Below are 24,039 nucleotides of genomic sequence, written 5' to 3'. Positions count from 1 at the left end.
GGACACCCCATGTCTCCTCTCTAAAGTCAGGGATGTACTGAGTTCTGAGATACACGGGGCCCTGCGCGTTTCAGAGAGAGGATCAGACCTTCCTCCCACACGTGGGTGTGCACCCACAAACACCAATGGACACCCACATGCACACCCACTCACAGAAACTTGTGTGCACACACGACCACGCACATTCACACCCCAACACACGACATTCAGGCCCCCAGACACGCATCTGAGCCCCTGCAGACCGCCTTGTCACCAAAACACAGACCGAAGCATGTGCCCCCAACACACACACGCACGCGCTACTAAGCCGCCCTGTCGCCTCATCTGCTCGTAGACACCCGGCCTCTCCCACCCTTTCCCCCAGCGTGGGGCTTGGGGTGCTTACCGTGGGGGCTCTGCAGCTGGGCCATAGTGGCCATGAAGGGGCTCTGGGCCACATGGCTCTGCATGGGGGGCATGAGTGGCTGCTGGTAGGAAGGGTGCAGCGGCTGGGAGAACTGGACGGGCTGCAGGGTGGTTAGGCTGCTGCCCATGCTGTTGATGACTGGTACACTCTGTGCCTGAGTGGAGGCCAGGCCTGCAGTGGGAGGAACAGGAGTCAGCCTGGCCTCCTACTGCCTCCATTGCCTTCACTGCCTCCACTGCCTCCACTGGCCCAGCACTGACCCCCGGACACTGTCCCTCCCTCCCAGAGCTGGTGGGGCGGGGGAGGAAGGGGAAGGGCGACCAGGAGACACCTTTGCACTAGGACCTGGCGCTAACTTACATGGTCTTAGCAAGCCACTCCCCCTCTCTGAGCCTCTAATTCATTTTTTTTTTTAAAGATTTTATTTATTTATTTGACAGAGAGAGATCACAAGTAGACGGAGAGGCAGGCAGAGAGAGAGAGAGGGAAGCAGGCTCCCTGCTGAGCAGAGAGCCCGATGTGGGCCTCGATCCCAGGACCCTGAGATCATGACCCGAGCCGAAGGCAGCGGCTTAACCCACTGAGCCACCCAGGCGCCCCCCTCTAATTCATTTTATGGGCAGTGGGTGTGTCCAGTTAGGTTCCCTGGAGACCCAGGGTTCCACAGCTGTGCATAAGCCCTGCGGCTTAACTCTGTCCCCACTCCCGGTAGCTCCCTATCTGTCAAATATATTCAGCCTCTGTATAATGGTGCTTGCAAAGAAAGTCTTTCTGGGCTTAAGAAAACTAAACAAACAAACAAAAAACACCCAAAAACCTACAAGATTTTGATCTCCTTTTCCGTGCCCAGTTTTCCCATAGACATTTTGCCTGCTGAGACACTATATAATGTCTGTACTGTGTGTGCTGTCTGCCTCCCCACCCGGAGTCATTGAGATTTTGGTCTGTTTGGCTCCCTTGTGTGTCACTGAGGTGGCATTGTGCCTGGCACAGCGCATGCACTCAGTAAGTCTATAAATGAATTAATGAGTCCCAGTGGCTCCTCTGGCTTCTGGATCCTGTGGGGTCCCTGTGAGCCCTCCCACCCAGGTGCCCCATGCCCACCAACTTACCAATAACCAGGGTGGAGGCACCTGTGTTGGTGAACGTGGGGGCCAGGGAGGCAGGCTCACCAGGCCCAATGGCCATGACCCCAGGAAGTGATGCCATGATGAGATTCTGGGGCTGTTGGTTGAGGCCTGGGGAGGTCTGCTCCAAGCTGTGCAGGGCTGTCAGGGTGCTGACAGGGGGCAGGGGACCCCCAGTTGCTGAGACCTTAGAGGGGAAACCAAGCTGAGCCTGGGTGAGGCCCCACACTGTCTCCCTGGGGACCACTCCAGAATCTCCCAGCCAAGGGAAGGTGGAAGATGGGTCTGGACGGGTCTTCCTCCCCTGTGGGGTGTGGGGACACTCACCAGCTTGGCATCGGTGCTCAGCAGGCTGTGGCTGGGCTCCAGGCCCGTGGGGGACACTTGGTGCAGGGAAGCAGACACTGTCACCAAGGGACCACCGCTGCTTGAGGGCACTTCCGCCCCCTCGCTGGTTGCTGGCTGTCCATAGCGCACACCTGGAACGGGAGCCGAGGCCAGCATCAGCACCCCACTTCCCTGCCCTCCGTGGCCCTCATCGCTCCAAACTGCCCTAGTTAGCTCATTCACCCCATCTTTCTGTGTGTGGCCAACAAACCTCACTTGAACGTCCCCCTGCCAGGTCCTGGGCTGGCTGCTTCCAACTCCCTGAAGGCAAGACCTGCATCTCACTAGCTCTGTGGCCCCCGTGGGCCGGAGCTATGCGTGATAGGCAGGAGGTGTGCAATGAAAGACATTTGGGTCAAAATGAACGGAAACTGATGAACTGAAACTGCGGTGAACGGAGTTTAATAGAAGGAACCGGAATTAGTTCAATGAACTAGAATCTGGTTGCATTGAACCCAAAATGAATTGAAGTAGATTGAGCATATTGGAGTTGAACCAAACCAGATCAAATCAAATTGGATTGAACTGAACTGAGTTGTACAAAATTAACTTAATTTCCTTGGATTATATTTAGCCAGACGGAGCGGAATGGAAGGGAACTCAGTTGGATTATAGTGAGTTGAATAGAACGGAATTGAATCGAATTGAACTGAACTGAAAGGAATTGAGTTGAGTTGATCATAAATAAATGACCTGAATGAAAGTGCCCCGAGTCAAGTTCGGCCAGATCAAATGGCATGGCATGGTCACTGGGGTGGAGAGGAGGGGACCAGATAGAGGATGGAGGAGGGTAATGAGTAGAGGGGGGTGATAAGGAACCAAGTGGAAGTGCGAAGGGGTTTGGGTGGTTATTGCTGCTGGTGTGGTGCTCCCTAGCTCACCAGCCTGCCATCTGTCCCCTCTACCCACCGTTTCATCCCCCGCACACAAAGCACTCACCGTGGACCTTACTGGGGGAGAGGGCAGGTGGGGGCAAGCCTGGGGAGCTGTGGGCAGGCAGTGTGGGGCCCGGGCCTGGCCCTGGGGGCGGCCCACTGTATGTGTCCATGGCCAGCTTGTGACGGAAAGCTTCTTCCTTGCGCCGATTGGCAAACCAGTTGTAGACGCGCACCTCCGTGACGAGGTTGGAGCCCAGTCCCTGGGCCTGCGATGGGGACACCCCCCTCTGGATGCACTCCGCCCTGCAGAAAAGGCCACTCATGAGCCTCCAGGCCAGGCTCAAAGGAACCCTCCCCAGGAGCTGGAGGTAGAGGAGAGAGTCCCAAGACGTAGGCTTCTCCCTTAGTATTGAGAGCTGGCAGATCTGGGTTCTCATCCCAATGCTGTTGTGTGACCCTGAGCAAGGGTCTTAACCTCTCTTAGTATCTCCATTCATAAGTGAGCAAAATAGCCATAGGGTCATAATGAGGGTGAATGAAATGAGCAGCCCCTCAAGGACTGCTGGGATGGGTGGGGAGTGGGTGCTAGGAATGGAGCTAGGTTCCAGATACTAAGTGGGATCTGAGTGCTCCTGGGCCAACAGCAAGAGCGCTCAAGGACTAGGGAGCCTCAGAATCCAGAGCCACTCTCCCCCAGCCTCTCCCCCGCCCTGCCCCAGCCCAAACCGACCCAGCCCTGCCAACCCACCAGACATCCTACCTGTTGCACTCCTCCACCAATGCCTCTCTCTCCTCCTTGCTGGGGTTCTTCTGCCTCTCGTAGGCCTGGAACAGGATCTGCTGGGAGGCCGGACCCCACTTGAAACGGTTCCTCCGCCCCTTCTTGGTTGGCAGCTCGTCACCTGTGGGCTCTTCAATCAGCCCACCCTGCCCTGCGTGGGTGAACTCTGTAGGCAAACACAGCCGTAAGCAGGGCACTGGCCACTCCCAGCTGGCCACCTCAATTCCTCCAACCAGGCTTCTGATTCTTTCTCATTCCCAAGGTCTTGAGCCAACGGGGCTTACAGCTAGAACGTAGAAATCCAATCCAGTGATAACAAACAGCACATGTGCCACCTGTCTCAACCCATGCCCCAGGCAGACATCACTAATCAACCCCTGCACAGTTTTCTACCGTGCCCAGATGGAAGCTTGTGATCCTTCTCAATACAAGGCCAGGAAAGCATTGGTATTTGTTCAGATTTAACACATTTGCTCTCTTATTTTACAGACGAAGAAGCTGAGCTCAGAGAGGCTGAATTTCTTTCCAGGGCTGCACAGTAGAACAGAAACTTGAAACACATCTCTTGAGTAGATTCAGAGCTATTTTAAACTCCTCAGATCTGGAAATCACACTTAACATGCAAGTGTTAGCCAGGAGAGGGGAGACCCAGCCAGCCCTCATCAGCTGGTTCCACCTTAATGGAAACGCTTAGATTCTCCCTGAGCAAGGAACCGAGAGACTAGAACGGATAAATGCAAAGCCATCTTTGGGGGAGGGGAGGCAGGGAGAGTGAGTCAGGGAGGGCAGACCCTGTGCCTTCACCATCCAAGTGGATGGGACCCTGAACCAGGAGAAGGACATTAGGGCACAGCTGAGGCACTCTGAACAATAAAGTAAGTACGGACTTAACGATAGTGTGACAGTGCTGGTTTGTTAATCGTCCCAAATGTCCCCTACTCGTGTTAATAATAGGGAAAACTGGGACTGGGGTAAACTAGATTCCTCTGTACTACCTGCCCAGAAGGTCTACACTTGTCCTAAATTAAGAGTTTGTTATGTGTGGGGGCCTGGGTGGCTCAGTCGTTAAGCATCTGTCTGCCTTCGGCTCAGGTCATGATCCCGGGGTCCTGGGTTCAAGCCCTGCATCAGGCTCCCTGCTAGGTGGGAAGCCTGCTTCTCCCTCTCCCACTCCCCCTGCCTGTGTTCCCTCTCTTGCTGTGTCTCTATCAAATAAATAAATAAAATCTTTAAAAAAAAAAAAGTTTGTTATGTTATTTAAGTTTTACCTGCTAAGAAGGGTAAATTAAAGCCATGCTAGTTTTCTAAAAACACTTAGTGATAGTGCCTTCAAAGTACGTCATATATAATTCCAGCCACCTGAGACCCAAAGGATGCCCCTGTTGGGTACAGGTGGCAGGAACACTGGGTCCTAGGGCATCGGTATGTGTTGCTATTTCTTTTTTTTTTTTTTTTTAAGATTTTATTTATTATTTGACAGAGAGATACATTGAGCGAGAGAGGGAACACAAGCAGGGGGAGTGGGAGAGGAGGAAGCAGGCTTCCCACTGAGCAGAGAGCCCGATCATCACAGCTTTTAAATTTAAAAAGTTGTGGGGTTTTTTTGTTCAACAAAAACGGTAAATAGTAGATACTCAATAAATATAAACTGAGGTGCGACACCTGGCTGGCTCGATCAGTGGAATGTGAGTTCGAGCCCCATGTTGGGTATGGAGAGGACTTAAAAATAAAATCTTTTAAAAAGGATAAATAAGGGGCACCAGGGTGGCTCAGTGGGTTAAAGCCTCTGCCTTCTGCTCAGGTCATGATCCCAGAGTCCTGAGATTGAGCCCCGCATCGGGCTCTCTGCTCAGCAGGGAGCTTCCACCCTGCTCTGCTTCCTCCTCTCTCTCTGCCTGCCTCTCTGCCTACTTGTGATCTCTGTCTGTCAAATAAATAAATAAAATCTTTTAAAAAAAAAATTTTTAGGGGCGCCTGGGTAGCTCAGTGGGTTAAGCCTCTGCCTTCGGCTCAGGTCATGATCCCAGGTCCTGGGTTCGAGCCCCACATTGGGCTTTCTGCTCAGCAGGGAGCCTGCTTCCTTCTCTCTCTCTGCCTGCCTCTCTGCTTACTTGTGATTTCTCTCTGTCAAATAAATAAATAAATAAAAATCTTTAAATAAAAAAAAATAAAAATAAAATTTTTAAGGATAAATAAATAAATAAATAAATGTTAAATGAGGTATAGCTTGCTCTCTCTCTCTTAAGCTCACCTGCTCTCCTATCTTGAGAATGTACTTTTCACTTTAATAAACTTTCCAGCTTGAAAAAACAACTTATCACCTCGTGAAAAATAGATAAATAAGTGAATATTAAATGAGTGAGCACATCAGTACATGAATTTGAGGACTTTAACATTTTAATAAATGTTTAGGAAGCATGGGAGCAAATAGTTGATTTTTTTAATTACCATAATGCAAATTGTCACCATGTCTTCATAAGGAGCTACGGGAATATCTATCAAAGATTTTCAAGTACATACTCCCTGACCCAGAATCCCACTCCTAGGATTTACTTTACAGACAGAGTCTTGTGTGAGCACGTCTTCTTTGAAGCAGTTGGTTATAGCAGCACATTGGAAAAACCCTAAAAGTCTAAAAGTCTTTGGTAGGGAGCCAGTTAAACAAGTAACAGTGTCTCCAAATAACAGTAGCCAGCAGTTCTTCAAAGAGCACAGGGGGAAAAAAAAGAAAAATATATATGCATGTATGTATGTATTATATATTATTATATATTATATATTGTGTAGATATGCATAAAATATCTCTGGAAGGATGCATGAGACCAGGAATGCCCATTAGGAGGACACCTAATTTTTATTGTAAACTCTTTATTTTCCCCTATTTTTTTAAACTAATATGTAGTACCTTTTTTTAAAAAAGTGGGTAATTTGGGGCGCCTGGGTGGCTCAGTGGGTTAAGCCGCTGCCTTCGGCTCGGGTCATGATCTCAGGGTCCTGGGATCGAGTCCTGCATCAGGCTCTCTGCTCAGCAGGGAGCCTGCTTCCCTCTCTCTCTCTCTCTCTCTCTGCCTGCCTCTCTGTCTACTTGTGATCTCTCTCTGTCAAATAAATAAATAAAATCTTTAAAAAAAGTGGGTAATTAATAAAAGAAATTTTTAAAAAAATTTTTTTAGGGACAACTGGGTGGCTCAGTTGGTTAAGCGTCTGCCTTCAGCTCAGGTCATGATCCCAGGGTCTTGGGATCAAGTCCCACATTGGCTCTCTGCTCTTTGGGGAGCCTGCTTCTCCCTCTCCCTCTGCCTGCCACTCCCCTTGCTTGTGCGCTCACTCTCTCTCTCTCTCTCTCTCTGACAAATAAGTAACATCTTTAAAAAAAATTTTTTACACATAGGCTCAAAAGTGTGAGTGCACTTGGGATTTTGTGGGGTGTGATGTCTGAGTAAGGAAATGCAGCATTCCCTGAACAACAGTGGGGCCGATCTCCCAGGGATTGCAGGGAAAGATTCCCTGAGCATACACCTTGTCTCTGAGCCTTTACTCGGGCCACTTCTTCTGCCCAAAACACCTTTCCCTGTGTCTCCGCGGGCCAACATCCCACTCAGACTTCAAGACTTAGTCTGAAAGTTCTCCTTCTGGTGTGGTCCTTCCTGATGCCCTTGCCTCCCTGTGTAAGAACAGATTACTCTCTGGTCCTTCTGTCAGCTTAATATCTTGAAAAACTTTATGTAGTACTATGCCCCCTGGGCCTGGCGTATGGTGATCGCTCCATAAACCCTCGCTGTTACTGTTGTTTTTATCGTATTGTGAAACATGTCTCGTTGCATCGTAACGATCTATTCTACACAGAGCTCCTAGAAGGCAGGGACCCAATTCATCCATCCTCAGATGCCCGGGACCAGCCTACCCCCTCCCCCAGAGTGCCTTGTGCAGAACAAGTCATATGTGTCCATTGAATCCTGCTGACTTCTTCTCAGCTGCCCGGTCCCAGTAACACAGGGGAGAAGCTCCCGGCCCCCACCCCCGAGCGGCAAAGAGTCCCGGGCCCTGCCAGGGAGGACGGGGCTGTGCTCGTTACTTACGCTGGGCCACCTCTCGCTGCTTGCGGACGTACCAGGTGTACAAGGCGGCTCGCTTCTGCGTCTTCATGGGGGTGCCCTTGTTCAGGTGCTGGGACAGGTGCGACTGGTTGAGGCCGGTGGTGTCGACCACCTCCCTCTGTGGGATGTTGTGCTGCTGCAGGTAGGACTTGACCATCTTGGCCACGCGCCATGGGTCCTCCCTAGGAGGAGGACGACGACAGAGCCTGCTCAGTATGGGGGTGCAGGGGGTGCAGGCAGGGCTGGGGGTTCTGTCAGCCCTGAGAGTGGGGATTGTGGACGGAAGCAGGTGTGGAGCCCCAGACCTACACTCAGACTCCAGGACGGCAAGGTAAGGGCACTCATGCCGGGTCATAGGGACAGAGTTGGAGATATGAACAGACTCCCGCCAAAAGCTGTACAAGCCAGAGAGGGAAGACCCTCACCTTTGTGCCTCCTTTAAAAACCATCCCCCCATCCTACCTAGAAATGTTATTTGTGGTTATGTCTTATCCACTGTGAGAGAACTGTACACACTGTGAGGGCAGGAGCCGTCCGATTCTCAGCCCCCAGACGAGGCCTGGCAGAATGTTTTCCTGTGGTGAATGCAGGAGTGAATGAAGCACCCTTCATTCATGGAGGTTGGGTAAATGGGATGGCGGGGGATGAACGAACCGGAGGGTAGATGGATAGGTTATTAGGGGGATGGATGTATGGACGGTTGAAGGAGACCTCCTGGGGAAAAAATGGGTCTGAAAACAAGAAGAGAAACATGATTCTCTCACTTTATAGCTAGGGCCACTGAGGCTAAGAGTGCTTGTGTTGTATCTTTTGCCCAAGGTCACAGAGCCAGCCCAGCAGAGTCCCCTCCCGCCTGAAGGGATTCTGTTCTAAGTCAGCCTATCAGGTAAAAATCACAGAAAGTCTTATCTTAAAAAGATGCATTGCGGGGCACCTGGGTGGCTCAGTGGGTTGAGCCTCTGCCTTCTCCCAGGGTTCTGGGATCAAACCTCACATCAGGCTCTCTGCTCACCGGGGAGCCTGCTTGCTCCTCTCTCTCTGCCTGCCTCTCTGCCTACTTGTGATCTCTCTCTCTCTCTGTCAAATAAATAAACAAAATCTTTCAAACAAAACAAACAACAACAACAACAACAAAAAACCCACCTTCTGATAATCTATACTAAAACCTAGACTGTGCCCTGGCCAGTTTCCCTAACAGCATGGTAGGGGGATGGGGGGGGGGGGCGGGGGCAGTTCCTGATGAAGGAGTTACAGATTGGTATTCAGAGCCTCCCTGCAAAAAATACATATATTGTGTGTGTTTGAGCCCCTGGATCTCACTCTGTGGGCTAAGACTCACCAAGAGACTCAAGGGACCTGCAACCATCCATGATTCCTGTTCCTGTCTGCTGCGCCCTGGGGGGAGTGGGGATAGGGTGTCTGATTCTCTCCTTCTGCTGTTCTGTCCCAACCCTCCTCTCCAGAGCTTGTGTTACAAATACGGAGGCAAAGAAAAACAGCTGAGTGCAGCAGTGCTGGAACCCCAGCTCTGTGTAGCTCCAAAGCCTGAGGTCCTCTTCCCTTTGACTGAGCACTTTGTCTCTAAGAATTTAAGCTTTCCAACATCTGCACGTGTGACGAGTAGCCCATGTAGGGGGCCGCTCGTTGCTGTGTTGCTTGCCACAGCAAAATAGCAGAAATGAGCTGAGTGTCCGGCAGAAAGGGTACTGCTGGCGGTGCTTCAAGAGGATGCTCCCATAAACACGCCCTGAGGAAGCCCTGCTGGCCCCCCCAAGACGGGACAGAGACTGGCTCTACTATGCTGTTGCTGTAAAATCTGAAATGGCACAAAGGAGTCTGGCATGTTTCCTTGGGTCTGCGTGAGATCCCAGAACACAGAAGAGACTAGCGACATCGATTGACTCCAGCGGGAATGGGGTGCTGGGGACGGGCAGAGGGACCCTGTCCTCTGCTGCTTTTCTGTGCTTTTCAAATAATGTAATATAATGTTAGACAATAGGCGATACATGCATATAGAACATTTAAAACTCAACTGCGAAAAAAACAGAAAGCAAACAAACCCCCAATACTCTGAAGCCCACCCCGCACCGCCTTCTCCTCTTCTCTCCGTCCCAAGCTGCCAGCCTCGCCTTGCCTCCTTGACACTACCCTTCTCGGGTGGGAGAGCCCAGAGCCCTTCAGCAGCCCTACCCTGTGACTCCCTCTTTTTTATCGGCAGTTCCCATACACGTGGGTAGGAAAGGGAGACAGGGAAGGTCAGATCTGAATTGGTCAGCGATCTTACGGCAAAATCCCAGTTGTGTAGAAATGATAGATGTGAGAATCCTTGTTTCTTGAGTATTTCCCATGAACCAGGCATTGTGCTAAGGGCTGGTCATGTAAATCTTACCATAACCCTGCGAGGTAGGGACTACTTGTGTGCCTGTTTCATAGATGGGAAAACTGAGCCTCAGAAAGGCGAGCACTTGTCCAAAGTGACCTAGCTGGGACTCCAGAATCTTTTGCTTTGCCCAGATCCACCCCCCCAGCTCTCCCTGAGCTCTTCTTCCTCCCTGCATTCAGGGGCTCCTAGGATCCTCTTTCTCCTCCCCTGCTCCCCGGGTGCCAGTCAGAGCCTGGAGGGAAGGGCAGTACAAAGTCCAGCCTTTGCTTCCGGGCAAACATGTTTATCTGATTCTGGAGCCCAACTGACTGCGGGATGGCCTCCCTCCTCCCACTAGCCCCAGGCATCACCCTCCTGAGCAACCCTCCCTCCCTCCCCTCCCCCTTCCCCCTAGAGAGAGAATGAGCTCAATCTCCCTCTCAGCCAGGCCTCCCTGGCTCGAACTGAAGACTTACTGTCTCATCACTGTCCGTTTGACACCGTGTGTGTGTGTGTGTGTGTGTGTGTGTGTGTGTCTCTGTCCTACTTTTTCTCTGCCTGGCTCTCTCCCTCTCTGTCTCTCCTGTCTGTGTGTATATCTCTGCTGTTCGCTCTGTCCCTTCCTCCCACCCACTCCCCACCACACACACTCAGTCAGTCACCCTCAGTCTCCAGACACCTGACTTTCCAGGACAGTTGCCCCAACCCAGAACTAACAGGCCACATCTCCAGGTAGCCCTGCTTTCCCTCTAATGGGTCTAAGAGCCTAGCCAACCTGGCTTCCCATCCCAGCATGGCGCCCTAGCATGTCCTGCATGTGTGCCCTGCACACTCACGGTGCCCGTGGGAGGACCAACTGAGTTTCAGATAGGAGTGAACCACATAGAGCAGGGCCTGGGACATAGTAAGTGCTCAGTAAAAAAAAAAAACAATTTGTCACCACCATCACCATCACGGATGATGTGGCCATGGGACCCCCAGCCCTGCCGCAGAGGGAAGAGGGCCCAGAAGAGGTAAAGATTGGCCCACATGTCCTCTTCCCACCTCCTACGGGTTCTGGGAGGGGTCAGGCAGAGTTTCAAGACTCTGGGCCTTTGGCTTGCTTGCCCCTGGGGTTTCAGAGGGTCCAAGGCTATGGAGCTCGGAGACCAGCCAGAAGGGCCACACGTCTGGAGGGACAGTAGACTTCTCAGTGCTTGGAGGGGGGTGGTGCAGAGAAGCTTCCCATCTCGGGTTGAATTGGAGCTCTGCCACTCACTATCCATGCAGTTAGGACCTTGGCAAATTGCTTCACCTCTGTGTGCCTCAGTTTCTCCAACTGTGATACAGGGCTAAAAAAATTTCATAGGTTGCCAGGAGGAGAAAACAAGTTTAGCGCATTTGTAAGCAGTCCCATGAGTTCTAGAGCACAGTGTGGAAGGGAATGAATGTGAGGTTAACAGGAGAATGACTCCGGAGGATAAAAAGGGGAATAAACCTATCAAGGATGGCAGGCAGCCTCAAGGATGCTGCAGAGTGTGGGACTAAGAGGACCCGGGTCCAAGTCCCCGCCTTACCACTTTGTAATTTACCTTGGGCAAGTCACTTTGCCTCTCTAAGCCTTAGTTTGCTTATCTGCAAAATGGGACTATTGCTCATAGCAACAGTTTACCGCACTTACATGCTATTTAACCCTGTGGGTGTTATATCGTCTCTGCCTTGCAGATGAAACAAGGGCTCAAAGATGTGAAATCAGGTGCTGAAATTAGGGTGGGGCTGAGTTGGGATTTGAACCCATGGAGGTTGGCCTCAGTCACGGATGTTAGACTGTCCCACCTTGCCCATTGTCTTCCTGGGTCTCGATGCCCTGGTGCTGCCTGTTGGAGAGGACCAGAGTCCCTCAGGTTGTGGTTTGAGCTGCTCAGGGGCAGGGAAGACCCAGGAGGACACCAAGGAAGGAGCCCTTGGTACAGGATGCTCCCTCAGCCATAAGAGCAGATGTCCCTAGGGCTTCAGGGAATCCTAGCCACTGATTAATACATGCTGTGTTTTAGCCACTAGGCTGGATATCAGGGGTAAGAGTGGTGAACAAGGACACACTGGTGTTCCCTTTGAAAAACTGATGTCATGGCAGGAGACAGAAAACAGGCGAAAACAGATCATCTTAAGTACCTTAAGGGACAAGAGAAAGTAACAGAAGAGAGTGGAAGAGGGAGTGTAGTGGGAACTACATTTACATGGCGGTAGTGAGGGAGGGAGCAAAAGGAGGAGAGGGAATCAGTCCTGGGAAGATCTAGAAAGAAGTGTCCAGGCAGAAGGAGTAGCACACGCAAAGGCCCTGTGGTGGGAATCAGCAAATTCCATGTAACTAGAGGAAAGTGAATAAGGGGCAGAGGGCCTGCAAGAAGAGGTCAGGGAATCAGGGCAGGGAATTTGAGTTTTAGTCATTGGCCAGCTAGGGAAACTAAGGCAGGAGAAGAGACTTGCCCAAGGTCACACACTGACCGAAGGGTGGAAGTCTGAGGGAAGAGCTCGGTTCCTGCTGTGACCTCAGGCGTGAAGCACCCCAGTGGGGAGGCCCCCAGGACCCACCCAGCCTCTTCCCACTGTCTTCTCCAAAGAAATGGTGCCCACGGGAAACCCTGCCCCTGCACCATCCTTTCCAGCCTTAACCTCTCCAACCCAGGGCTGTCCAGGCCTTCATCAGGGGTGCCCACCCCCGACTCCCTCCTGTGCCCAGAGGGTAGAGCCCCGTTTTTTTCCCCCCTCGGGGCGTTTTCAGATCCCTTTTGTTACCTGAACAATAAGTAACCCAGGTAGTTAGTTATAAACTCCGCAGGAACAAGGAGCTGGTTGATAATTTATAGCAACATCTCAAATTTAAATGGAAAGTAAATAGCATGCTGTTAGCATTAAAGAAAACCCAATCGGGGCAGGCGGAAAGCACTCTAGCCTTACTGCAGCTTGGGGTGCCTCACTCTCTCCCCTGCCCCTTCTCCCAGCTGGGAGGGAGCCCCTCTACCCTCCGGGCTCTCCTGCTCCCCTGGGCTTCTCCAGGCCTCTCCATCTCCCCCCATGCCCCTCTCTCTCTCTCTCCCTCCGTGGCTCCTTGCTCTCCCTCAGCTTCCAGGTCTCTGCTGGTCCCCAGGGAGCACTTTGACCTCTGCTCCCCCCTCAGGTGCTGTGGATGAAGCCTCACCCCCAACCCACCATTCCACCAAAGGGGCTGCTGATCCAGAGGCCCCACCCAGCCAGGTAAGAAAGGCCCTTGGTACCCCCTGCCCCCACTCCCACCGGAAAGCCCCCAGTCCCATTTGGGACCCGGAGCAGGTCTGGCGCAGCCCCACCCTGTCCCGGTCACCCTGGCTCTGGGTCTGGCAAGACCTGACTCTCTGCCCCTCCCCTGCAGCCCAGTAGGGCCCTTTGCCCTCTTCTTCCTGCCAAGTCAGGGGGCCCTGGCTGCTCCCCTGCCCCCTGCCCAGGTCCTCACAAGTCTGGGCAGACCCTGAGGCCTCCCCCCACCCCAAGCTGGGATCAGGACCTTGGACAGAAAAGAGATAGTCCCGTAGAGAGCCTCTTTGGGGCTCTTCCTCCCACTGCCCAGTCATGGCAATTGAGAGACCAAACAGAGTGGCTGTGGAGTCCCAGCTGGGTGGCCTTAGTCAAGCTACCTCCCCTCTCTGGGCCTCAGTTTCCTCATCTGTGAGGCAGTTATCCCCAGCTTCTTTCCAGCATTCATCTTGACATTCTCAGACCATTTGCATGTGAAACCCCAGCACAGGGTCAGACTGTTAGAATTCCAGTTTAGGAGCCTTTGGGGAGGGCGGTCTCTGCAGCCCCTAGACCCCTACCCCTCCCACTCCTGCTGGGTAAGAGGTTGGTTGGCCCAGGCCTCCCCAGGTCACCATCTTTACAAGTTAATGATCACAGGCCTTATCAGAGCCTTTTACCGTTTATAAATTTATAAAACAAAAGAGAAATAATAAAGCTCGTGGGTAATTAGTAACCAGGTCAGCTTTGCTGAGGAGAGGGGAGGCTGCGGGCTCAGACCCACCCAGTTCTCCAGGAGGGGAGTTGGGGAGCCAGCCAGTGGATGGGGGTGCACAATGGGGAGACCTCACTGGCACACACCACTGGGGGGACCTGAGGCTGTGTAGGAAAGGGGAACAGGTCCTGCCCTGAGGTTCCATCTCCCTCAGGTAAGATCTGGGCTTTCCTGGCTTAATGCTTGGGTCCCCGGGTGGCAGAGGGAGCCCCTAAAACCCCAGCCTCGGCCCTCTTTCTCACTAACCATGCTTCCTGGCCCCGGAGCCTGCAACCTGAGTGCTTAGCGGGGAGGTTAGGGTCTGGGGAGTGGAAAGGGCCATGGTGGCTAACAATCCCCACCCACCCTCCAGTTCTCCAGTTCTCCAGGCACATAAATTCTAGACGTGCCTGCTTTTCCCCGATCTCAAAGCTCCCCTGGGGAATGCCCTTACTTCCCCAGCCCTGGGCTGAAAGCCTTGGCTCGTGGGGCCTTGGGACTTCGCAGAGGGCCAGGCTGGGGGGCTGAGAGGCTCAGGGCTGGGAGCAGGGATTCCCCTGAGCTCTCGTGGCCCCCATCCCCAACAGCCAGGCGAAAACCTGCAGCTTGGGGAACTCTGGGCTCGGAAGAAAGGCTAGTCAGGAGCTGGGGTGGGGGCGGGGGTCCTCCCTGGGCTCCTTGGATGCTGGGACAGGGGAGGGGTCCTTACTGCAGCAAGGTCTCCACCACGGCTTTCTGGTGGGCTGCTTCCTCAGGGCTGAGGTTCTCCAGCTCTTTGAGGATGGGCGGCGTGAAGTCTTCCCCATCGTCGTCCGTCTCGTCCTCGGAGCCCCTCGCTTCCCCCAGCCCATTGGGCAGCTCAGCCAGTTCCCCCCGACTGCCGCCGCAGGATTCCCCCTTGTCCAGGGAGCCATCTCCAGCCAGCAGGCAGGGCCCCGGCTCACCCAACGCCTGGATCAGGGCCTCCTTGCTCAGGCCGGACTCGAGCAAGGCCCCCAGGAGCTCCGTCTGCAGCTGGCTCAGTTTAGAAACCATGGCTCCGCCACCACTGGGGCCACGAGGCCTAGGGCCACCAAACCGGCAGCCTTCCCCACTGAGTGGGCCGTCTCCTTGCTGGCCGACCAGCAGGCAGGCACAAACCAGGCTCCTTTCACCTACTGCCCCCCCAAACCCCACAAACCAAGCCCTGTGGGCACCCCCAACCCCCAACCCTGGCCCCAGCGGCCAGTGAATCAGGGCCCCTGCCCGCTCTGTTTACATTGGAGCTGGGGAAATTCTCTAAGGTTCATATTTATCCGTGTGCTTAGCGAAGGGACTGAACTTTGGACTTCAGCCCTGCAAAGTGCGGGCCTCATGGCAGTGCAGAGGGACGGGAGCCGAGGCCTTCAACGGGAGTGGGCAGAGGGGAGGGTGGGGGAGGCAGGAGGTGGGGGAGAGGGCAGCCAGAATGGAAGGAGCTGGGGGGGCCACGGAGGCCTTTAGGTGAACAGCTTTGGGTCCTGCCGCTGAGGACTTTGTAGGGGGCTCAGGCTGAGACAGGACAGCGAAAAGAGCAGGTTTCCCTTGGGAACTAAAGCAGGAAAGGGTCCTAGGCAGATGGGCCAGCTCTCCTCAAGGTCAGGGCTAGGTCACATCCATTTTGGGTGTGGGATTCACCTCCAGGCCTCCCCGTAAGAAAGACATGTTGACTTAAGTCTATGCTCATCTATAAAATACGACATTGCCTCATTGTATCCCCCTAAGAGCTGTGAGTAGGTACAGGGATTATCCCCATTTTACAGACCAGAAAACCAAAGGCTCTGAGAGGTGAACCAATTTGCCCAAAGCCTCAGAGCTAGCAAGGGACCAAACTTGGAAGGTGGGAACAAGGCAAGGCCGGGCAGGTACTTGACTCGTGTAAATTTTAAGGGGGCATCAGTAAACAGTAATTAATGGAGTGCCTGGGTCTCTGCCTTCAGCTCAGGTCATGATCCCACGATTCTGGGATCGCGCCCCACACTGGGCTCTCTGCCCACCGGGAAGCCTGCTTCCCCCTCTCTCTCTCTGCCTACTTGTGATCTCTCTTCTCTGTCAAATAAAATCTTAAAAAAAAAAAAAGAGCTCAGTAATTGAGAAAAACTGTATTTTTATACAATATAGTAAAAACCAAAATTAATGCAAACCTCAAAAAAGAATTAAAAACATACCCACACAAGAGCCTGCATGTGAATGTTCATAGCGGCATTACTCATGATAACCAAAGTGGGGAGAAAACATAAATATCTATCAATGGACAATTGTGTGAGTAAGATACAGTGCATCCATGGTGTGTTATGGTATGTGATTTGGCCATAAAAAGGAAGGAAAGGCGGATACTCGCTACAGCGTAAGTGGTCCTTGAAAGTATTGTGTGCAGTGAAGGAAGCCGGTTGCAAAAGGCCGTCTATGATTCCATTTCTAGGAAATGTCCAGAAGTGGCAAATCTATACAAAGTCCGTGACTGGTTGGAGGTGGGGTGGGGCATTGTTGGGGAGGGGGAGGGACTGCTTCATGGGTATCAGGATTTCTGTCGGGATGATGAAAACATTCTAGAATTGACTAGGTGATGTCTCACAACTCTGAGAATAACTAAAAACCGATGAATTGAGCACGTTTACAGGGTGGATTTTATGATACAAGAGCCAGTAGACTATGATTTTTAAATTCAGGCAAAAATATCTGGTAGGGACGCCTGGGTGGCCCAGTCGGTTGAGCATCTGCCTTCTGCTCCGGTCTTGGTTCCCGGGTCCTGGGATCGAATCCCTTATCCAGCTCCTTGCTCAGCGGGAAGCCTGCTTCTCCCTCTGCCTGCAGCTCTCCCTGCTTGTGCCCTCCCTTCCTCTCTCTGGCAAATAAATAATTCTTTTTTTTTTAAAAAGTCTCTGATGGGGGTGCCTAGGTGGCTCAGTGGGTTAAAACCTCTGCCTTCGGCTCAGGTCATGATCCCAGGGTCCTGGGATCGGGCTCTGTACTCAGCAGGGAGCCTGCTTCCCTTCCTTTCTCTCTGTCTACTTGTGATCTCTGTCAAATAAATAAAATCTTAAGTCTCTGATGAACAAAATACTAAAATTTTATTTTATTTTTTTAAGTAAGCTCTATGCCTAACATGGGGCTTGAACCCCTGACTCCCTACAATCGAGAGTTCCATGCTCCATCAACTGAGCCAGCCAAGTGCCCCTAAAATACAATTTTTTTTCTTTTACATAGCTTTGGCTTTATTGAGGTACAACTGACCGATAAAATTGCAATATATTCGAAGTGTACAAAGTGATAATTTGTATATGCATACAGTCCCAGTAATTTTAGGAGCAATTAACTTTTCATTAACATAAAATGTAGTAATTGTTTCAGGGGTACAGGTCTGTGAATCATCAGTCTTACACAATTCACAGCACTCAGCATAGCACATACCCTCCCCAGTGTCCATCACCCAGCAACTCATCTCTCCCCTCCACTCCCCAGCAACCCTCAGTCTATTTTCTGAGATTGAGTCTCTTCTCTTATGGTTTGTCTCCCTCTTTTGTCCTCTGTTTCGTTTTTCCCTCTCTTCCTCATGATCCTCTGTCTTGTTCTTCAGATTCCACATGAGTGAGATCACACGACAATTGTCTTTCTCTTACTGACTTTGCTTAGCATAATTCTAGTTCCATCCATGCACACCCATTGCAAACGGCAGGATTTCATAAAATACCACAATTTTAAAATAAGGACAGGCTGCAGCCCTCACTTGACTTGCCCCTAATCCCAGCCCTGTGCAAGAATGCCACACACACACACACACACACACACACACACACCCTCTTCCCTGTTCCAGTCAGATCCTTGACAAAAGTCCTGAAATTTGTCCCCTGGGGTGGCCCTCAGTGCCCAGAAGGAGTGCCGCCATTTCCGGGAGTAAGCAGGGTGGTGGTGAGGGGGTGCACCTCAGGGCTCTGGTAGCAGGAGAGGAAAATGTGCCCTTGGCCAGAAAACGCTCCCTGCGGAGCCAGGCCAGGCCAGCACAGACCAAGGGGCTGCTTAACTGCAGTAACTGCTTTCCCTGTCTGTTACCTGACGCCCCCCTTACCTGGGGCTCCAGTCCTGCTTTCCCTGGATTATGCCTTTATTGTTCCACTCCCCTTCTTGCTTTTTTTTTTTTTTTTTAGATTGATTGATTTTAGAGATGAGGGTGCCGAGGGAGAGAAACTGAAGCTGACTTCCCACTGAGCACAGAGCTGCACATGGGGCTCGATCTCACGACCCAGAGATCATGATCTGAGCCAAAACTGAGACTCCGAGAGTCAGTTGTTCAACCGACTGAGGCACCCAGGTGCCCCTTCCTTCCACCTTCTAACATGGTCCACAGTATGTGGCTACTGAGTACTTAAAATGTGGCTAATGAATGCCTCTGGGTGAAACCATATTTTGGGTGTATTGGGAGAGAGCGAACGTTTTTAAAACACAATCTAAAATTTTCTAAATGAAAAATTAGAAAAATTCATCTCCCCAGTTTCTTTTTACTTTTGTAACAGTACTGCTGGGAAATTGTAAATTACATTATGTGGCTCCTCTATCTCTGTCTGACCTAGGCTCTGTAATTGGCTTCTGTGTTGTGTGTGTTACTTAGGGTCAGTCTCCCTCTGCTACAGTGTATAAGCCCCCTGAGGGCAGGGCTTTTTCCTCTGTCTTATTCACTGCTGTATTCCCAGAGGTTAGAATATTGCCTCGTATATACATAGGGGGTGGCCAATAATTATTTGTTGAAAATGAATAGACAGCTAAATTTCACTGTAAACAGACCATGCATATTGGGCCATTCACTAAGTATAAGCGTTAGTGATGTATTAAATTCTCAGAACAACTCCACCTAGGAGGTACTACTGTTCCATCTGCGGGGAGTGGGGAGGTGGGAACAGAGGCTCCAAGGGGTTAAATGACTTGCCCAGAGTCCCCGAGAGCCAATAGTCTGCCTCTCTCCCCCAGTGCTTTTCCTCCGATGCAAGTTGCTCTGAGGAGCAGGCAGCTCACTGGCGGTCCCTTCACGGTCTCACTGGTCTCTTATCTGCTCTCTATCCCCTACCAGGAGGCTGCCTGCTGCCCAGAGGGGTCCGCGGTGACTCTCCACTTAGAAAAGGGAACCCGAGGGAGGGGGAAAGGGAGGGGCCTGGATTCTTCCGCTGCCTGCGTTTGAAATCTAACTGCTGAGCCCGCCCGCAGCCCGGTGGATGAGCCTGGGACTCCAGACTGAAGGTGCATTTGCCTGGGGGTTAGGAGCACAGCCTAATGGGAGCTTCTGCTCCCACTACGCTCAGAGGCTGCTGTCCTGGGTCCCCTGAGTAGGGGTCCTCCTTAGGATATGAATAAGAAGGGACACATCAAGAACGTGACCCTACTTCTCCGCAAGCAGAAGAGGCTGCGCTTCCCCCAGTCAGGAGACAAATCTAAACAGGAGTCGTTTGCCTTCTAGAGAAGGACACAGACCTAGTTTGAATGTCAAGGTCCCCATACACCACCCCAGCCCCGCCCCTGGCGGGCCTCAGGCACGTGAGCTAGCCTTTCTTGACTCATCTATAAAACAGAGGTAGGGTTGCTTAAGACAACTTTTTGTAACAAGCATGATGCAGATCGCAAACTTACTTGGTCCAAGGCACCCAGTGTCTCTAAAGCACCTTGTGCTCCCACCTGCGCAACAAACAGTTCCCCCAATAAAACCTAACCGGTTTAGTAGGTATTTAGATCAAAACAACTCTTAAATATTTATGTCCTAACAGCTTAGAGGCCACTTGAAAAAATACACATAAATGGAAAGAAAAAAGTATTTTAGTTCCTTCTTGAATAATCGTAACTACATAATAATGGAATGAGAGCTTGCTGGACTCTACACAGCTCAACCCTTGGGATTAGATTGGGCATTACCACCCTCATTTCCTGTTCCACAATAATTTTCGTATGATACTGGGGGTTTTATCAGAACTGCCATAAACCACACCCTCCAAAGGAACGAAGCTCCAACATTCAAACTGCGAACTACCTTGAGCTAGCAGTTTCGCTCGTTGTCCGGCAGGTGTCGCTGTGGACCGCTCAAAAAATCCTCCGCAGCCCGAATCCTCGCGCAGTGGGGACGGTAGATAATTCAGTACGTGGTGGCTGCGAGCTTTATTGCTATTCTCTCCTGGGCGAGCAGCGATTTGCAAAGGCAGAGTTCAGGTAAGGCATAGGCTTCCCCGTTGGCCCTCGGAAACAGCACAGGAGGGATGCCCTTACAGCCAGTCTCAGACTCGGACCATTCTTCCTCCCAGCCCCACTCCCCTTTCACTTACGTGGCTGGTATATGCGTTGTTCATCCGTTTTCTCATTTAACTCCTCAACAGCCTCACGTTGAGTACTCAGGTACTTTTTTTAAGATTTTATTTATTCGGCAAAGAGAGCACAAGTGGAGGGAATGGTGGAGGGAGAGGAAGAAGCAGGCTCCCCGCTGAGCCGGGAACCCATGTGGAACTCGAACTCATTCCCAGGACTCTGATACTACGACCTGGGCCGAAAGTAGAGGCATAACGGACAGAGCCACCCAGGCACCCCGAGGTAGGTACTTTTATCCCATTTTACAGCTGAGAAAACTGAGGCTGTAAGAGGATATATAAGCAGCCCAGCTGGTGCATAGCAAAGCTAGGATTTGAACCCAAATTCCTCTGATGGCAGAATCAAAGCCCTGAGCACTATTCCATGAGTCCTCTTTTTTTTTTTTTTTTTTTTTTTTGAGGCAGTTGGCTCTCTCTAAATACTTGTTACTATCACTTTGATGGTGGTTCTTCTGGGTAATTCTGCCTCTCAGCCTTGTCACTTTTGAGCTGGTTTTGTAGATTAAGAGACTACAATGCCCAGGAACAACAACAAAAAACAGGTGAGGAGCATAGACTTCGGTGGTGACTGCCTGAGTTTGAGCCTGGCTCAACCATTTACCAGCTGTGTGACCTTGGGCAACTTGCTTAACATCTCTCTGCCTCGGTTTCCTCTTCGCTGGAATCGGCCTGAAAATACTATCTGCCCCATGAGTTGTTAGGGGGACTGATGAGTTAACAACACACACACACTGTGCCTGGCATACTGTAAGCACAGCCCGGCACTGAATGATTGCCATTACGTGGTTATTAACATGAGTGCCCCACTCCCCTTGGCCAGGTTGAGTTCTCTCCTTTTGCAAAAGTTCCTCCCATAAGAGTCCCTGCCACCCATCCCATTTGACTCACAGGCCCTGATTCTGACATTCAAGGCCGTCAGGACCTCAGGCCCACCCCCTTCCCAGCCCCACTGTGAGCCATCTCCAGAGCACACCTGGAACTCCCTCACACCCATGCTTTTGCACAAGTTCTTTTCTCTACCTGGACACTTCCACCTGTTCGTCTGTGCTGAAGATCCTCCATGATCTCCTCCTGACCTCAGCTATTGTCTGCAGCCACGGGAGCCTTCACCTGCCTCCCCGGAGCAGGACCAGAAGCAGCAGGAAGCCCCAGACTGAGGGTTAGAAACACAGGTTCGTGTCTCCACACTCAGAGGGTTTGATTTCGTAGATCCCGAGTGAGGCCAAAATACGCAAGCTCTTTCCACCAAAGGGCAAAGAACTCTGGTGTTCTCTGTATAAGAGTGTTTGAGAAAGATGTGGAAGGACACATCCTAAGCTGTCAACCTCAGTTACCTGGGCTGGAAAGGTGTCCACAAACAAAAAAACCAACAGTAGGGTTAGGGAAAGAAAAGAAAACTCAAAAAAAAAAAAAAATCGTAGCTATGTGAGGTGATGGATGTTAGCTAAAATTATTAGTGGTGATCATTCTGCAATATGTACATATACTAAATCATTATGTTATATGCCTTAAACGAGTACACTGTTTCATGTCAGTTACAGCTCTACAGAACTGGGGGTGGGAAGTAGATTATAGGGACAGTTGCACAACTTTGTTGCAGTATCTTAAAACCATTAAATCGATACTTTAAATGGATGAGTATATAAAAATATTATATGGTATGGTATGTGAAAACATTTCAGGAAAGCTTTTAATAATTAAAAAAAAAAAAAAAAGGAAAGAAAAAGAGAGGGAGGGAGGGAAGGAGGGAGGGAGACTCCTGACTGGCTCAGTCGATTAAGTGTCTGCCTTTGGCTCAGGTCATGATGTCCGGGTCCTGGGATCTGGTCCTGTGTGGGTCTCCTTGCTCAGCGGGGAACTGCCACTTCCATCTCCCTCTGCTATTCCCCCTACTTGTGGTCTCTCACTTCCGCTCTCTTTCTCTCTCTCAAATTAATAAATGAAATTATTATTATTAAATATTTTTTTTATTTAAGAGAGCATGAAAGGAGAGAGCATCAGAGGGGGGAGAATCAGAGGGAGAAGCAGACTCCATGCTGAGCAGAGAGCCCCCATGCAGGGCTGAATCCAGGGACTTCAGGATCATGACCTGACCCACCCAGGTGCCCCAATAAATAAAACCTTTTTTTAAAAAATTAAAAAGAAAAGGAGTCTCTGAAAGACACTGTGTATAATGAAGTGACTTGGTATCTGTAGGTATGTCGGGATAAACCACAGTGAGCCAGATGGAAAGATGGTCTCCAAAGAGATATCCGTAGTTACCTTGAAATAGTGGGATTTCAGGTAATTTTTACTTTCGTGCTTATTCTTTTCTATAAGATTGGAATAGTTTAACTTGAATACTTAGTTGTTATGTCAAAATGAGTGTTTTTTTTTTTTTAAAGTAATCTCTACATCCAATGTGGGGCTCGAACTCAGGACACCCCAGATCAAGAGCCGCATGCTCTACTGACTAAGCCTGCCAGGCACCCTAAGATAAAATTATTTTTATTTGAGTGGTAACTCCTCCCTGCCCCCCTCCCCAAGAGCCAGGCTCCCCAGGCTATGCTAGCACCTACCGTCTGTTCCCATCTCAAGTGTTCATCTCTGGACCCCCACCTGGTGGCAGAACGCACGATATGTCTATTCCTGAGCACATGGAGTTTGTAAATGCTGATCCTATGCTCCTGGAGTCTGTACACAGCACATGCCCAGGAAATACTTGTAGGATGGAGCCCAGTCCACACTTTTCTGAACCTGTTTCTTACAATTTTCTTGTTGTCAGTAAAACTAGATTGTAAACTCCGTGAGAGCAGGAGGACCCTGCCTTCTTTTTATTCTCCTTACCCTTGCCCAGTTCTGATACAGGCGCATAGTGACCCTCAAGGGTAGAACAAAGATAAGAGTCAGAAAAGTACCCATGGAAGAGAGGGACCATGCCCCGGCGCGCCTTCCTCTGCTTTGAAGTCATCCCCTTCCTGGACAGCAGAGGGCGCTCTATTTCCACGCCAAAAAAAAAAAAAAATTCTACCTCTGCCTCATCCTAGGAACTCACAGCACTGAAAAACTTAAGGATTCCAAGGCCCCGCCCTCATTGTTCGGAATCAGACTGCAGAAATTGACAGAGAATCTCTTCTTTGAACAAGACCTTGGGCAGTTTTCTCAGGATCAAGCAAATTGCAGAAAGGATCTCACACAGCTCCTTGGATGTGTTTGATGTGGCATCCATGAGTTAAGAAGCAAAAGCCAGAGCCCAGGGATACTTCCTGTAATACAAGGACCAGGAATCAAAGAGAACAGATAAATATGTTAGCCTGGACTTAATGGGTCAGTCCCAGAGAGAGGCTGTGCTGCTGCCCACAGACTGAACTTGCCAGCTCTGGTATGTATGGCCCGCGCACGTGCCTGGCAAGTCTCAGAAGCATTTGCTGTCCTCACCGGGTGGTTGTGATCCTTCAGTGAGATACACTGCTGTTGTGTCTCTGTGGCAAGCAGACATCGATGGAATGTTAGTTTTCAGCCTAATATAAAAATACCGGGTGTTTTGGGGCTGCCTGGGTGGCTCAGTGGGTTAAAGCCTCTGCCTTCAGCTCAGGTCGTGATCCCAGGGTGCTGGGATCGAGTCCCACATCGGGCTCTCTGCTCGGCGGGGAGCTTGCTCCC

The 24,039-nt window shown here is 51.0% G+C and overlaps 1 protein-coding gene and 1 long non-coding RNA gene across 7 annotated transcripts in view; one reads left to right on the top strand and one right to left on the bottom strand.

Moving 5' to 3' along the window:
• HNF1A (HNF1 homeobox A) overlaps positions 1-15,321 on the bottom strand; it is a 19,545-nt gene extending 4,224 nt beyond the window's left edge. Inside the window, exons 1-7 of one of the 4 annotated variants that reach the window (XM_047697340.1) lie at positions 14,751-15,321; positions 7,659-7,858; positions 3,559-3,745; positions 2,862-3,101; positions 1,861-2,020; positions 1,519-1,720; positions 386-577 (exon numbers count right to left, since the gene is read on the bottom strand). In XM_047697340.1, the coding sequence (XP_047553296.1) occupies positions 386-577; positions 1,519-1,720; positions 1,861-2,020; positions 2,862-3,101; positions 3,559-3,745; positions 7,659-7,858; positions 14,751-15,076 (1,507 nt within the window). In that variant the 5' untranslated portion in view covers positions 15,077-15,321. Of the gene's footprint in view, positions 1-385; positions 578-1,518; positions 1,721-1,860; positions 2,021-2,859; positions 3,102-3,558; positions 3,746-7,658; positions 7,859-14,750 lie in introns of all 4 variants that reach the window. The other 3 variants (XM_047697341.1, XM_047697342.1, XM_047697343.1) reach the window with 3 other exon arrangements.
• On the top strand, positions 13,288-24,039 carry LOC125082117 (uncharacterized). Of its 3 annotated transcripts, XR_007121894.1 has the most exons (5): positions 13,288-14,216; positions 20,010-20,245; positions 21,492-21,569; positions 22,594-22,680; positions 23,424-24,039. It is a non-coding gene; the product is annotated as an uncharacterized LOC125082117 (long non-coding RNA). The 3 variants fall into 3 exon arrangements; XR_007121893.1 differs by lacking the exons at positions 13,288-14,216; positions 20,010-20,245 and adding an exon at positions 20,587-20,620 and having other exon boundaries at positions 21,405-21,569; XR_007121892.1 differs by lacking the exons at positions 13,288-14,216; positions 20,010-20,245 and having other exon boundaries at positions 20,635-21,569.

The sequence above is a fragment of the Lutra lutra genome, chromosome 12 (genome assembly GCF_902655055.1).
Source record: "Lutra lutra chromosome 12, mLutLut1.2, whole genome shotgun sequence".
In the NCBI taxonomy this organism is placed as follows: domain Eukaryota; kingdom Metazoa; phylum Chordata; class Mammalia; order Carnivora; family Mustelidae; genus Lutra; species Lutra lutra.
The sequence above is the reverse complement of the archived record's forward strand: the minus strand, read 5'-3'. Positions and strand labels throughout refer to the sequence as shown.